Source organism: Vanessa cardui, chromosome 25, assembly GCF_905220365.1.
Source record: "Vanessa cardui chromosome 25, ilVanCard2.1, whole genome shotgun sequence".
Lineage (NCBI taxonomy): Eukaryota > Metazoa > Arthropoda > Insecta > Lepidoptera > Nymphalidae > Vanessa > Vanessa cardui.
The window spans coordinates 3,904,841-3,921,381 of record NC_061147.1 but is presented as its reverse complement, the minus strand read 5'-3'; the positions used below and the strand labels follow the sequence as shown (position 1 = coordinate 3,921,381).

General features: G+C 42.3%; 1 protein-coding gene across 1 annotated transcript in view; it reads left to right on the top strand.

Annotated features, from left to right (window-relative positions):
- The window catches only part of LOC124540563 (twitchin), a 110,366-nt gene that overhangs the window by 64,176 nt on the left and 29,649 nt on the right, over nucleotides 1-16,541 (top strand). Inside the window, exons 95-116 of the mRNA XM_047118239.1 lie at nucleotides 211-371; nucleotides 985-1,126; nucleotides 1,313-1,421; nucleotides 1,567-1,771; nucleotides 2,260-2,527; nucleotides 2,619-2,779; nucleotides 2,932-3,076; nucleotides 3,462-3,614; nucleotides 3,948-4,076; nucleotides 4,344-4,534; nucleotides 4,934-5,048; nucleotides 5,525-5,720; nucleotides 6,316-6,534; nucleotides 6,650-6,851; nucleotides 7,375-7,519; nucleotides 8,090-8,221; nucleotides 8,514-8,727; nucleotides 9,234-9,387; nucleotides 9,886-10,122; nucleotides 10,675-10,889; nucleotides 11,202-11,421; nucleotides 11,529-16,517. Of these exons, the coding sequence (XP_046974195.1) occupies nucleotides 211-371; nucleotides 985-1,126; nucleotides 1,313-1,421; nucleotides 1,567-1,771; nucleotides 2,260-2,527; nucleotides 2,619-2,779; nucleotides 2,932-3,076; nucleotides 3,462-3,614; nucleotides 3,948-4,076; nucleotides 4,344-4,534; nucleotides 4,934-5,048; nucleotides 5,525-5,720; nucleotides 6,316-6,534; nucleotides 6,650-6,851; nucleotides 7,375-7,519; nucleotides 8,090-8,221; nucleotides 8,514-8,727; nucleotides 9,234-9,387; nucleotides 9,886-10,122; nucleotides 10,675-10,889; nucleotides 11,202-11,421; nucleotides 11,529-16,517 (8,702 nt within the window). The remainder of the gene's footprint in view (nucleotides 1-210; nucleotides 372-984; nucleotides 1,127-1,312; nucleotides 1,422-1,566; nucleotides 1,772-2,259; nucleotides 2,528-2,618; nucleotides 2,780-2,931; nucleotides 3,077-3,461; nucleotides 3,615-3,947; nucleotides 4,077-4,343; nucleotides 4,535-4,933; nucleotides 5,049-5,524; nucleotides 5,721-6,315; nucleotides 6,535-6,649; nucleotides 6,852-7,374; nucleotides 7,520-8,089; nucleotides 8,222-8,513; nucleotides 8,728-9,233; nucleotides 9,388-9,885; nucleotides 10,123-10,674; nucleotides 10,890-11,201; nucleotides 11,422-11,528; nucleotides 16,518-16,541) is intronic.

Below are 16,541 nucleotides of genomic sequence, written 5' to 3'. Positions count from 1 at the left end.
GATGTTAACTTATACTTGCAATGATACGCTAATTACTCCTCAAGATTATAATGAAGAAGTACGCTCGATCAGCTTAATAGCCGACTTCTGCTACTACTAAATACCTTAATATATAAATATATGTGATACAATAATATAGGAAAACTGTTTATATAGTATGAGACAATATTTCACATCAATTGGTTTGACACTTGACGTTTTTATCAACAGGCGAACCAGACCCACCGGGCAAGCCTGAGTTCAAGGACTGGAGTGCCGATCACGTGGATCTCAAGTGGGAGAAGCCACCCAGCGATGGTGGAGCACCCATCACCGCGTACATCGTGGAGAAGAAGGACAGAGACACTGGCAAATGGGTCAAGGCTGCTGAGGTGAGACACAAGCAATTTTCTATCTGTAAGATGGCCGAAAAGATCTAGTTAAGTTAGAAGACATTAATCTTAAGCGAATCATTTTCATATGTTCAATTCATGTTTTAATTCATCACTTTGAACCAATCTTGAGAGCAGGTATAGTACGATACAAATTAGATGTAGCATCGGAAAATGCAATGGAATGAAAATAAAACCGACTACTGCCAATTTACACAACCAATAGAAATAGCGCCCTATCGCGCCATTCGACACTATTCGTCGCTATAAATTCACGCGTCAGAGAAAGCAAGTGCATGTTAATCGTCGCGTCAAATTGATGAATATATTAGGTTATATGATATTACAAGTTACTAAGTTTGTGCAAAGATCATATTCGCATGAAAAATAAATATTGATAATTTGGGATGGCGTACTTAATTCGGATGTGATCTGTTTTATGAATTTTGCCTATGCTACATCTAAGTTGTGTCGTACTTACTGGCATTAGAGAAGCTTGTCTTGAAGTCATGCCTCCAAAGTTAGATTATTGTCTATATCCCAAAGTTATATAAAAATTTATATATACAGTGAATATGTGCGTGTATTGTATGATTTGTTAATATCCCTTCAGGTCCCTGGCACTAAGACGGAAGCTCGTATCCCCGATCTAATCGAGGGTAAAACGTACCAGTTCCGCGTGAAGGCTGTGAACAAGGCCGGTCCGGGTAAACCTTCCGCGGCCTCCGAGAGCCTCCTCGCTAAGGACAGATTTGGTAAGTTAATATTTTTATAACAAAAGATAATTCGTATTAGAAAAAAAATAGGGTATATCCAAGGGCTATAAAGTACATAGCTATTGAATAGTACATGATATGTTTTTATAAACATACATAGTCTTTGAAAATTTGATAGTCTTTTTGAAATAGGGGGTATTTTAAAATCTATGTGTTATATAACAGCACCACCGAAGATCGACCGCACCAACATGCGTGACCTGACACTGAAGGCCGGACAGATCATCAGGCTGGACGTCAAGGTCACCGGTGAACCTCCACCGACTAAGACCTGGTGAGTCATTGCATTCAATTAAAAATGAAAAAATATAAATATATATTTAAGTAGGCAGTGTATACAAAGTTGCTATAAATATTAACTAGTATTTTGTCTGCTGTATAGAAAGGCTAGATATTCATTATCAATCTGAATACTCCAGGTTCCACAACAAGGAGCGTCTGTCCACTCGTGATGACCTCACCGTGGATGTAGAGGACTACAGGACGAAGCTCTCAGTCATGGTCGCTACTCGCAAGCACAGCGGCACTTATGTACTGAAGGCGGAGAACAGTAGCGGCAAGGATGAGGCCAGCATACAGGTGTTCGTTCTGGACGTACCCGCCAAGCCCGAAGGACCACTCAAGGTAATTTGGACCTTATCTGTAGCACATACAGTTTAATTTACTTCCATAAAATAATTGGTATAGTAAAGTGAAGTAGTAAAGTAACAGCCTGTACATTTTCCACTGCTGAGATAAGGCCTCCTTTTCCATTAAGGAGAGGGTTTGGAACATATTCCACCACGCTGTTCCAATGCGGGTTGGTGGAATGCACATGTGGCAGAATTTCTTTTAAATTAGACACATGCAGGTTTTCTCGCGATGTTTTCCTTCACCGCCGAACACGAGATGAATCATAAACACAAATTAAGCACATATATATAGTGGTGCTTGCCTGGGTTTGAACCTGCAATCATCGGTTAAGATGCACGCGTTCTAACCACTGAGCCATCTCAGCTCATAATTGGTATATTTGCGAAATATTGTTTTATTTTTTTATTTGGTAATGAATAAAATCATAGGAAGAATGAAGCTGTTGAAGCTTATAACTTATCAAAATAATCAATTTCCAGATATCCGACGTTCACAAAGAGGGTTGCACTTTGAAGTGGAACGCTCCTTTGGACGACGGCGGCGCTCCAATCGACCACTACTTGGTTGAGAAGCTGGACACCGAAACCGGCAGATGGATGCCAGCTATGAAGACCAAGGATCCAAAGGCCGAGATAGAAAACCTGGTGCCTGGACACGAGTACAAGTTCAGGGTGTCCGCTGTTAACAATGAGGGCGTGTCTGAGCCACTTGAGGGCGAACAGTCCATCATTGCTAAGAATCCATTCGGTACGTATTAATATTAAAAAGAAAACACATAATTTCGCGCTACGTAATTGGGTCAATGAATTAACTTATTAAAATATGCTTCGATCAACAGATGAACCCGGCAAACCTGGTACACCAGAGGTACTGGACTGGGACAAGGATCACGTGGACCTCAAGTGGAGCAAGCCCATCAAAGATGGCGGCGCTCCCATCACCGGATACATCATTGAGAAGAGGGAGGTCGGATCGACTAAGTGGGTGAAGGCCTGTGAGGTACGTAAAAGTGTATAATCTTCCTCTTCCCATGAGGTATTAACTCTTGATTCTTGATTGATGGGAAATTGATTCATTAATAATTGGAACAAATTAATTGTTGAATGATATAATAAAAGATCTTAACTAATGATAATGCTGTTCCACGATAGGTCGGTCCAAATGACAACGAAAAAGCCACAGTCCCCAACCTGGACGAGGGTACGGAGTACGAGTTCCGCGTGAAGGCGGTCAACGAGGCCGGACCCGGAGAGCCCAGCGATGCCAGCAAGTCTGTCATATGCAAACCAAGGAGACGTAAGTGACGACCAATAATTGTGTTAATCGCTATAACATATGATCAGGTGAGATAAATTATCTCGTTGGTCTTGTCTTCAATGCCCGTCCGAATATGTATTCGTATCGTCTATATTTATTCATATAAATTCGAATCGGCTTAACTACTTTTATGCGACGTTATTGATATCCATTTCTTTTTAATAAGTTTTTTTTTTTGTGTCCGCCTAATTAACTTTAAGAGAAAATTGAAAAAAAAATGTATAAATGTCGTTTGTCTTGTATAATAAGGGTTACTCTTTTAATAATATTACAGATTACCTGTAATACCAATGTAATGTCTGTCTGCTTTGTATGTATGTATATGAGAGTGTGTCTGTACTGTACTGTTGTCTATCGTCGGCAGTGGCCCCCAAGATCGACCGTCGCAACCTGCGCGCCATCCACGTGCGCGAGGGCGAGCCAATCGCGCTCGACGTGAAGGTGTCGGGCGAGCCCGCGCCTGACGTCACGTGGACGCTCGGCGGCAAGAGCGTCAGCAGCGGCAACGGCCTCAAACGTAAGCCGAGCTCCTATGAGAGAAAAGGAAAAGAGATAACTCGCTATCCTTTTCTGAGCGTGTATTTTTTTGTCTGGAAGAATTTCTTAAAAATGTCTAATTCTCTAAGGAATGATATTGTACTTCATTGTACATCTAATAGATACCATACATGGTACAAAACCAAGTTATGAATAAAAAGTTTTGCTGTCGACAGTCTTTTGAAATAATGAAGCGTCAGCATAAACCTAAGAAATAAAAATAGTGTATGTTTTTAAAACTATGGATTGTTTCTCTACTGAAATATTTCCAATTGAGTATAAATGTATCAATTAACAATGTAATCACTCTTAGTGGTGAACGTGCCTTACCTGAGCAAGTACCAGCACTCGAGCCCGCGTCGCAAGGATTCGGGCACGTACAAGATACAAGCCGTCAACAAGTACGGACAAGATACAGCTGAGCTCGAGATCACCGTCACTTGTAAGTTTCAAAATTATTGTTATTATTTAATTTTCTTTCCGATAGGCTTTTATTTTATTTAAATACTTTATTGTACACCACAAATTAAACAGATTAGCCTTATTGAGTAAGTACACATAAAGAATAGATGGTACAACCGGCGGTCTTATCGCTTTAAAGCGATTTCTTCGAGACAACCGAGGTGATATGGAGTAGTAGCCAACAGAGAGGCTTTTATTGCACGATTAATTATTATATTTTATTAAATACCATTTTATTTGATTCCAGCGAAACCCGACAAGCCCGAAGGACCATTGGAAGTGTCTGACATACACAAGGATGGCTGCACGCTTAAATGGAAGCGGCCCAAGGATGATGGTGGGGAACCCATCGAGAGTTACGTGGTCGAGAAGTACGACCCAGAGACCGGGGCCTGGATGCCCGTCGGAAAGACCCTCGGCAACGTGCCTGAAATGGAGGTCAGTACATGCTCTCGTTTTATATTTATATTTCTAAACAACTGTTAAATGACTTAAACTAAAAACTATATACTTAAACTCATACGTTCAAAAATTTTATGTTATTGTTTCAGTTATTACTTTTTGTTTACATTTTGAAACCACGATAAATTACATATTTCTGAGTATCATTTGTAAAATTTGTGTGCCTTTTCGCTTAAAAGCTAAACAAAACGCGAATCACTTTTTACTTTATATATTAAATGAAGATTCTAAAGTCATTGTAAAAGTCTGTTTGTACTTGTTGTTGCATAAGATCGAAACTCAAGCTTTCTTTAATAGTCAAAATTTTTTTTGGCACATCTATGGCATAAAAAGTATAAATCGTATTCATAATATACATAAATGTAAAATTATTAGGTTGACGGTTTGATCCCCGGTCACGAATACAAGTTCCGCGTGAAGGCAGTCAACAAGGAGGGCGAGTCGGAGCCACTCGAGACCTTCGGCTCCATCGTCGCTAAAGATCCCTTCAGTGAGTAAATATAAATAGCATACGTCATTTTAGAATCTAATAAAAGTAATATTTTAAGTACCCACCTATTTACATAAGCCTTAGCTTATTCAACGTTGATTTGGTGACTACTGTAAAGTAAAAGTAAAAAGTAAAGTAACAGCCTTTAAATATCCCACTGCTGAGATAAGGCCTCCTCTTCGATTAAGGAGAGAGTTTGGAACATATTTCACCACGCTGTTCCAATGCGGGTTGGTGAATGCAAATGTGACAGAATTTCGATGAATATACACACATGCAGGTTTCCTCACGATGTTTTTCTTCACCGCCGAGCACGAGATGAATTATAAGCACAATTAAGCACATATACATAGTGGTGCTTGCCTGGGTTTGAACCCGCAATCATCGGTTGAGATGCACGCGTTCTAACTACTAGGCCATCTCAGCTCCTACTACTACTATTGTTCGATTAATATTAAAAATGTCCCCCCCGCCAGCCGTCCCGGACGCGCCGTCGACGCCGGTGCCGGACGACTGGTCGGCCACGCACTGCGACCTGAAGTGGGAACCGCCCACTAGTGACGGCGGCTCGCCCGTCATCGGCTACATCGTGGAGCGCAAGGACAAGTACAGTCCGCTGTGGGAGAAGGCCGTCGAGACGCACTCGCCCACGCCCGCCGCCACCGTCAACGGGTACGGTGTCGATACACTGTTGTCATTCATATCTTGCTAAAGATTACATATTCATTTCTACTTGGTAGGGCTTTGTGCAAGCCCGTCTGGGTAGGTACCACCCACTCATCAGTTATTCTACCGCCAAATAACAGTACTCAGTATTGTCGTGTTCCGGTTTGAAGGGTGAGTGAGCCAGTGTAACTACAGGCACAAGGGACATAACATCTTAGTTCCCAAGGTTGGTGGCCCATTGACGATGTAAGGTAATATATCTTACAGTGTCATTGTCTATGGGTGATGGTGACCACTTTCCATCAGGTGGCCCATATGCTCGTCCGCCAACCTATTTCCTGCTGATTCGTGCACTGTACGATCTAAAGACGAACGATTCCAAAGTGCTCTAAACTAATTTTCGATTTGATTGGATTCGTCAAATATATTATTTCAAATTAGTAAATAAATACGTTAAATGCAAGAGCATTTAACAATAGACGTTTTTACCTTTTTTATTCATTCCTAACCTTAAAAGCAATCGTCTAAATCATTGAATTTTTGATAGCATTTGATCCTTTTTCTACTTCTCTTTTCTCATTTTTAATGTTTTTTTTTTCAGCTTAATCGAAGGAAACGAATATCAGTTCCGAGTGATCGCTGTAAACAAGGCTGGTCAGAGCAAACCCTCAGATGCCAGCAAGACCTTCATTGCCAAGCCAAGGTTCCTTGCGCCGAAGATCGACAGGAGACACCTTCGGGATGTTACTTTGTCTGCTGGTTCGACATTGAAGCTGGAGGCTGCCATCACTGGAGAGCCAGCGCCAGCTGTTGAATGGAGGTTTGTACAGTTTTAAATTAAGAACAAATAATATCTTCGTTTAACTGACAATAAATTTTCTTTAATATATATCGATTGTATTTTTAATGTGATCCGAATATTCTTATACCACCAGATACCAGAACATGCCGCTGAGATCATCCAAGGCGGTTACAATCGACAGTCCAGAGTATTTCACCAAACTGGTTGTAAGACCTGTGCGACGAGACGATACTGGAGAGTACACCGTCACGGCTGTCAACTCGAGTGGCAAGGACACCGTCACCATCAATGTATTGGTCACCGACAAGCCCAACATGCCTGAGGGACCATTACAGGTAAAATACTGTTGTGAAGATTTCTTATTTAATGCTATGATAGTTATAATCATGTCTTCCAAAAAGAAGCGAAATTCAGATAATTATTTGTTATTAAGAGAGTTGCGAGTCGAGATGGCCCGCGAGTCGAGATGGCCCAGTGGTTAGTACGCGTGCATCTTAACGGATGATTGCGGGTTCAAACCCAGGCAAGCACCGCTGATTCATGTGCTTAATTTGTCTTTATAATTCATCTCGTGCTCAGCGGTGCAGGAAAACATCGTGAGGAAACCTGCATGTGACAAATTTCATAGAAATTCTGCCACATGTGCATTCCACCAACCCGTATTGGAACAGCGTGGTAGAATATATTCCAAACCTTCTCGTCAAAGGGAGAGGAGGTCTTTAGCCCAGCAGTGGGAATTTACAGGCTGTTGTTGTTGTTGTTGTTGTTGTTGTAAGAGAAATAAGTTAAAAAGTATATAATTCAAAAATGGAATTTCCTTTAATTTTCACAATATAATGATATCAATCGTTCTGTTAGATTTCGGACGTCCACAAGGACGGTTGCACGCTCAAATGGAAGCGACCGAAAGATGACGGTGGAGCGCCCATCGAGTACTACCAAGTGGACAAACTGGATACGGAAACCGGCTGCTGGGTGCCCTGCGCGAGATCTGAAGAACCTCGTGAGTTTATTTTCATGTCTATATTATTGTATAGTCTGACACAAATTAGATGTAGCATCGGAAAATGCAATGGAATGAAAATAAAACCGATTACTGCCGATTTACACAACCAATAGAAATAGCTCCCTATTGCTCCATTCGACGCTATTCGTCGCTATAGATTCTCGCGTCAGAGAAAGCAAGTGCATGTAAATGGACGCGTCAAATTGACGAATCTATTAGGTCATATGATATTACAAGTTATTACGTTTGTACAAAGATCATATTAGCATGAGAAATAAATATTGATAATTTGCGATAGCATACCCAATTCGGATGTGATCGGTTTTACTAATTTCGCCGATGCTACATCTAAGTTGTGTCGTACTATACTCTCTTAATTTGAATAACTGAGATAACATATAATAGGCAGTAACTAAATAATGTTGCTCAATGCCTGTCTGTCATCATTTTGACAAAATACATTTTGGAATATTCTTACTATAACTTGCTTACCTTCCGTAACTTCAGAATATATGAAGCAGTTGCAATTTAAAAATATGACTTATTAACACTGAAATTATTTTCCAGGCTGTGAAGTAACAGGCTTGACGCCCGGAAAGGAATACAAGTTCCGCGTATCAGCTGTCAATTCGGAGGGAGAATCCGAACCTCTCGTTTCTGAGGACAAGATCGTTGCTAAGAATCCCTACGACGAGCCTGGTACGTATTAATAGTTTCTACTAGATTTAGACTACAGGCGCAAGGGACATATAGTCTTAGATCATAGAGTCGGTTGCGCCTTTACGGTGATAGACAAGTGTTAAAAAAAACTTAAGGTTTTTTGAATGCGCTTGTCTGGTAAAGATTCTCTGTTACGATTTTATTAAATACTCCTAGAGTATATTTACTGTCGATATATTTTGTTATGTTTATTATGAGATATTTTCCTTAAAATAAATATTATTTATATATTATTTATACCATGACTAACGTGATGCGATTTATCTCCCAGGTGCGCCAGGAACACCATCAGTTACGGATTGGGACAAGGACCACGTGGACCTCAAGTGGTCCCCGCCTCAGGAAGATGGCGGTGCTCCCATCGAGGGCTATATCATCGAGAAGAAGGACAAGTTCGGCAACTGGGAGAAGGCGCTCGAAGTTCCGGCTGATAAGACCACTTGCACAGTCCCTGACTTGGTTGAGGGACAGACTTATGAGTTCCGGTAAGATTGAGTTGTATTTGTATACTGTTTTTAAATTAATTTTGACGATTGGGTCGAATACGGTATACGGGTAATTGGGTAGTACAATAATATAAGAACTTCTCCTTTGATGTTGAATGCCTTTGTCAGTATAAGCCTTTTATTTAACTTTGTTTTTCTTTTGGAAGTGTGTATCTCCCATATTAATAACTATCTGTCGCTCGCGGCTTCGCTCGCGTTTTATGGGTTTGGGTTGTCACGTGTTACACATAAAAGTAGTCTATGTTCTTCGTTGGAGTTCAAATTTGCTTCACACAAAATTTCATCGAATTCGGTTCAGCTTTTTGGTAAATGAAAGAGCGACAGATAGACAGAAAGATACTTATATAATATTAGTATAGATTGGCATTAGCGCCTAAGTATAATCAAGTGCCAATGTGAAATAAAGGAATTTACATATACCTATCAGTATTTTCAACCCTGTTCTATATCCTAAGCAAATGTTTACCACGTGAATATATTTCCAGCGTCCGCGCAGTGAACAAGGCAGGTCCGGGCGTGCCCAGCGACAGCACTCATCCGATAGTCGCTAAGCCCAGGAACTTGGCGCCGAAGATCGACAGAACTAACCTTATCGATATCAAGATCAAGGTCGGACAGAAGTTCGGTTTTGATGTCAAGGTGTGTATAACTTTATCGACGAAATCTCATTCACTAATAGATATTTTCCAACTCATTTTAATGTCGGAATTACAAAATGCTTATAATGCTTTCGAAAAATAAATTTTAAACGATTATAAGTAAGACACAAATTAGATGTAGCATCGGAAAATGCAATAGAATGAAAATGAAACCGATTACTGCCGATTTAAACAACCAATAGAAATTGCTCCCTATCGCGCCATTCGACGCTATTCGTCGCTATGGATTCACGCGTCAGAGAAAGCAAGTGCATGTAAATCGACGCGTCAAATTGACGAATATATTAGGTCATATGATATTACAAGTTATTACGTTTGTGCAAAGATCATATTCGCGTGAAAAATAAATATTGATAATTTGGGATAGCGTAATTAATTCGGATGTGATCGGTTTTACGAATTTTGCCGATGCGACATCTAAGTTGTGTCGTACTATACTTATGTTCAAATGTCTAAATGTAACACTAATCTCCAACAGGTTACCGGTGAACCTATGCCAGAAACGAAATGGTACCTCGGTAAGAGGGAGGTGAAGTCTGGTGGAGAAATGAAAGTCCAGCACTCGGATTACAACACCAAGTTGCAGTGCAAGGCGGCCACGCGCTCCGACAGTGGTCGGTACACCATCACCGCTGAGAACTGCAACGGCAAGGACGTAGCTGAAGTGGAGGTCATCGTACTGAGCGTGCCCAGCCCTCCGGGTGGACCTCTCAAGGTAACTGGCTATAGTTTTAGAAATTTTCAAATTTCTAAGATCACATTTAAGATTATGACCTCCATGGTCGAGTGGTATGTACACCGGTTTTCATGGGTACGCCACTCTGAGGTCCCGGGTTCGATTCCCGGCCGAGTCAATGTAGATTACCATTAGTTTTCTATGTTGTCTTGGGTCTGGGTGTATGTGGTACCGTCGTTACTTCTGATTTCCATAACACAAGTGCTTCAGCTACTTACATCGGGATCAGAGTAATGTATGTGATGTTGTCTCATATATTATTTATTATTATTATTATTTAAGATACAATTGATTATAACGATAATCTATTTGTTATCAAAAGCTTGATATAAACTTAATGCTAACTTTGTCAACAATGTACTCTAAGCTCAAATTAACTTCACATTCTTATCTTATCTTGGTTTTTTTACAATCTCAAACAAATTTAAAAGAACCTAGTGTATTTAGTAATTTCTAAAGGTTTTTTAAAATTCTTCTAATTAATATATTTTATTATGACCTCATTAACGATATCAATTATAATACTTTCAGGTATCCGATGTTCACGCAAATGGTGCCAAATTATCGTGGAACCCACCAGCGGACGATGGTGGTCAACCAATCGAGAAATACGTCGTGGAACGTATGGACGAAGCCACGGGTAGATGGGTCAACGCCGGAGAGACCGACGGACCCGTCACCAACCTGGAGGTGGATGGACTCCAGCCTGGACACAAGTACAAGTTTAGGGTGCGGGCTGTTAACAGGTCAGTTCTACTTTATATGTATTTTCCTAATGTAGTTCAGGTAGTACAAGGCTACCACAATTTTGTCTCGTTGTCAAATTTAATAGTGGTCGGTTCTGTACTCTAGCCTTGATAAAGTTACTATGACATACAAATATACTTGCATTCATAATAGCAGTTTCGTTAGATAATGAAGAATTTTTTTAGACAATCTTGCCATTTGTCATTGTGGGTACGTTTGTACAATATAATAAGTTCGGGAAAACTCTTCGTATTTTAATTGTTAATTTAACTTATTATTTTTACTAAATTCCTTCTTTTTTTTCCTACCAGACAAGGAAAGTCCGAACCTCTCACCACACCTCACGCCACGGAGGCTAAGAATCCGTTCGACGTCGCCGGAAAGCCCGGTACGCCTAAGATCAAAGACTTTGACCGAGATTTCGTGGAATTGGAATGGACCAGACCAAGCACAGACGGTGGAGCTCCAATCACTGGATATGTTATTGAAAAGAAGGATAGATTCGCACCGGATTGGGAGGAATGTGCACAGGTAAGAAAGTTACCTTTAAAAATAGAATATAGCAAAAAAGCGTTGATGAATTAAATGACTACAGAAATAATGAAATACTTTTTATTGACAAATATTTTATGTTACAGATTGAAGGTGACGTCACGACTGGTAAAGTTCCCGACCTAATCGAAGGAAATACATACGAATTCCGCGTTCGCGCTGTCAACAAGGCGGGTAAGGGTATCCCAAGTGATGGAACTGCCCCGCATCTGGCTAGGCCAAAGAACCTGGCGCCAAAGATTGACAGAAACTTCATGTTCGACATCAAAGTTAAGGTCGGACAGAACTTCGAGCTTGACGTACCAGTCGCTGGTGAACCTACACCGACTAAAGAATGGTTACATGGAGAAAACCTTGTACTTAATACTGACAGAATTAAGATTTACAATGACTCGCACAATACTAAAATTCGAGTCATTGACGCTAAACGTTCTGACACTGGTACATACACCCTCAAAGCGAAGAACGTAAACGGAACAGATACTGCTACAGTCAAAATATTGGTTATGGACGTGCCTCTTCCACCAGAAGGCCCATTACGTGTAGACGACATTACGAGGTCTGGATGTTCGCTCAGATGGCGACCACCTAAAGATGACGGCGGCAGTGAGATTACCCACTACGTTGTTGAAAAGATGGACCAAGAAAATCTTCGCTGGATTCCAGCTGGAGAAGTTCAAGGATGCCACATTCGCATCGACCATCTTATCGAAGGCCACGATTACAATTTCAGAGTTCGTGCTGTCAACAAACATGGTGAGTCGCAACCACTTGTCGGCCAAGAACCAATCACAGCCAAGGACCCATACGGTACACCAGACAAGCCTGGTACACCAGTTGTTAAAGACTGGGACAAAGATCATATGGACTTAGAATGGGTTCCACCGAAGAAGGATGGTGGCTCACCAATTACTGGTTACATTATTGAAGCGAAGAAAAGGTACGGTCCTTGGGAAGTGGCTGCTACGGTAACAGGTAACAAGACAACAGCAACGGTACCAGGACTCCAAGAAGGTGAGGAGTACGAATTCAGAGTAATTGCTGTTAACAAGGCAGGTAACGGTGAACCATCGGACGCATCCACACCTCAAGTGGCTAAAGCTAGGTTCTGTGTACCTACATTTGACAAAATGCTTCTTGCTGATAAGACCGTTAAAGCAGGCCAGAGGATACAATATGATATTCCAGTTGAGGCATCTCCTAAACCAACCGTCGAATGGCAGATTAATGGTAAAGCTGTACATCCATCGGATAGAATCGATATTCAGGTTACGCACAATAGGGTCATACTAGACATTCCATTTTCCGTTCGTTCTGACGGTGGCGTATATAAACTAACCTTGAAGAATGACTTAGGAGTATGCTCAGCCAGTGCTACAGTTACTGTGTTGGACAAACCTTCGAGACCAGAGAAACCTTTGGTTGTTTCTGATGTTACAAAAGACTCCTGCTCGTTATCATGGAAAGTACCACTGGATGATGGTGGATCCCCAATTTTGCATTATGTCATTGAGAAAATGGATCTCTCACGTGGCACCTGGTCTGATGCTGGCATGAGCACCTTCTTATCACATCAAGTGACCAGGCTTATCCACATGAAAGAATACTTGTTCAGAGTAAGCGCTGTTAACGCTATTGGACAATCAGAGCCTTTAGAATTAGATCGCGCTATTGTTGCAAAGAACGAGTTTGATGAACCGTCCGCTCCAGGTAAACCAGAAGCAACCGACTGGAGCAAGAGCCATGTTGACTTGCAATGGAATCCACCCAAATCCGATGGCGGAGCGCCCATCACTGGTTACATCGTCCAAAAGAAAGAAAAGGGCAGCCCATACTGGGTAAATGCTGCACATGTACCACCTAGCAAAACTAAAGCGACTATACCTGATCTGGTTGAAGGCCAGGATTACGAATTCCGTGTAATCGCAGTAAACCAGGCTGGACAATCAGAACCCAGTGAACCTTCAGATACTATCACAGCCAAGGATAGATTTGTTGCACCTAAAATTCTTACACCACTTAAAGAGATTCGTATCAAGGCTGGTCTCATCTTCCATTGTGATATTGACTTCATTGGAGAGCCTATACCTGAAGTCAAATGGACGTGTGACGATAAACCAGTGGTAACAAATGAAAGGACCACTGTTACTTCTGTAGGTCACCACACAATCGTCCACACTGTAAACTGCAAGAGATCAGATGCCGGAAAATACCATTTGTCACTGAAGAACGATTCTGGTTCTGACGAGGGAAGCTTCGACGTGATCGTTTTGGATGTGCCCGGACCACCACAACCACCATTCGTATACGAAGAAATCACTGCCCAATCTGTAACTTTGTCATGGAACCCACCTAAAGACAATGGTGGCAGTGAAATCACTGGTTATGTTATTGAAAAACGTGATTTGACTCACGGTGGTGGTTGGGTACCAGCTGTCACTTACGTCAATCCCAAAAACACACACGCAACTGTACCCCGTCTTTATGAGGGCACTAAGTACGAATTTAGAGTATTTGCTGAGAACTTGCAAGGCCGTTCTGAGCCTTTAGTTACTGACAAGCCAATCATTGCCAAGAACCAGTACACGGTACCTGGCAGACCAGGCAAACCAGAACTCATATCTGCAGACAAAGATCACATCAAAATCAGATGGTCTTCGCCAATATCCAACGGTGGATCAAACATTATTGGTTATGACGTTGAAAGACGAGACAAGGCTTCTGGTAGATGGATTAAGGTTAATAGAGAACCAGTTCGATTCAATGAATATAATGATGAAAGAGTGCAAGAAGGTCATCAATACGATTATAGAGTATCTGCTGTTAATGCAGCTGGTGCAGGACAGCCTTCAGATCCATCAAACGTTTTCATAGCCAAACCAATGAAGGAGAAACCGAAGTTGTGGTTAGACGGCCTTATTGGTCGCAAGATCAAGGTTAGAGCTGGTGAACCTATAAACATAAACATTCCAATTTCTGGTGCACCAACGCCTAGAATTACATGGAACAAGGGAACTGTTCCAGTCGTGCCTTCCCACAGAATCTCTGCCGAGACTAAAGCTGATGAAACAAAACTCAGCATCGAAAAATCTACTAGGGAAGATGCAGGCAAATATACAATTACTGCAAATAATGAGCATGGTAAAGATTCTGCTGATATCGAAGTCATCGTTGTCGACAAACCTGGAATACCTAAAGGTCCGCTATGTTGCACACCAGTAACTCATGAATCAATGAGCTTATCATGGCAGCCACCAACTGATGATGGTGGCAGTGAAATCACTGGTTACGTTGTTGAAGTCGCCGAATTTGGTGTTAACGATTGGCGAACAGTTGCAGGCTTCTGCCCTAAATGCTCATTCACTGTTAAGAACTTGACTGAGGGTAAAAAATACGTATTTAGAGTTCGCGCAGAGAACTTGTATGGTGTTTCTGAGCCATTAGAGAGCAAACCTATTGTGGCTAAATTGCCATTCGATCCACCAGATGCACCCGATACACCTAAAATCACTGGCTACAGTGCTAATAGCTGCTCACTGGAATGGCAACCACCAGCGAACTGCGGTGGAAAGCCTATCACTGGTTATTACGTCGAAAAGAGAGAACGTGGAGGTGAATGGATTAAGGTTAACAACTACCCCACACCAAACACTTGCTACACGGTACAAGATCTGCGCGAAGGCAATCGCTACGAATTCCGTGTCATTGCTGTTAACGAAGCTGGACCTGGTAAACCTAGCAAACCCACTGAGCCTATTGTCGCGCAAACTCAGAGACTCAAGCCGAGCCCACCGGAAGCACCCAAGGCAGACAGAATCACAAGAGACTCTGTCACATTGTCCTGGAGACCACCCAAGAGTGATGGTGGTGCTAAAATCAAGGGCTATATTGTTCAACAAAAGGGTAAGGGAGACAAAGATTGGAAGGACGTCAACGACGTACCTGTACCGACCCTCGTACACATTGTACCTAACCTCAAGGAAGGTGAAGTGTACCAGTTCAGGGTCATCGCTGTTAATGATGTCGGCAAATCTGAACCGAGCAAACAGACAGGTGATATTACGATCGCTGAACAACCCAACAAACCTTGCATGGACCTCGGTGGCGTGCGTGACATTACTGTGCGCGCTGGTGAGGACTTCTCCATTCACGTACCATACACCGGCTTCCCGCAACCAACTGCATCATGGTTTGCGGATGATAAGTTACTCGATGTTGAAGGTGATTCAAGAATATTCCAGAAAATTACACCTGAATCTGCGTCTCTTGTTGTCAAGAATGCAAAGAGATCAGATGGTGGACAATACCGTTTGCAATTACGTAACCCATCTGGCTACGACACTGCCACAATCAATGTTCGCGTACTCGACAGACCCGGAAAACCGGAGAACTTACGTGCGGATGAATTTGAAGGTGAAGCTCTTACATTGTACTGGAACCCACCGAAAGATAATGGTGGCGGAGAGATTACAAACTACGTCGTCGAAAAGCGTGAAGCTCGTACGCCTAACTGGACAAAGGTGTCCGGTTACGTCACGACACCGTTCTTACGGGTGAAGAACTTGACCGTTGGAAAGAGCTACGAATTCAGAGTCATGGCCGAGAATCAGTACGGCCAGTCTGATCCGGCACAAACCACGGAACCGATCAGAGCCAGACATCCCTTCGACCCGCCTGGTGCACCCGGTGCTCCTCGTTCCGTCGAAACGACAGAATCTTCGATCACAGTCACCTGGACGAAACCGCGTCACGATGGAGGATCACCCATTACCGGCTACATTCTCGAAAAGAGACTGATAACCGAAGACAAATGGACCAAAGCTGCCCATGCACACATTCCAGACACGACTTACAAGGTGATAGGGTTGATCGAGAACCACGAATATGAGTTCCGCGTATCCGCCGTGAACGCGGCAGGCCAAGGCCCGTGGTCGCAGAGCTCGGACGCCATCCGTGCCTGCGCCCCGCCCAACGCGCCACGCATCACCAGCGACCTCAGCCTTCGGGACATCACCGTCATCGCTGGCGAGGAAATCAAGATCACTGTTCCCTTCACAGGAAACCCGAGGCCGAAGGTTAGCTAAATACATTTCAAATAA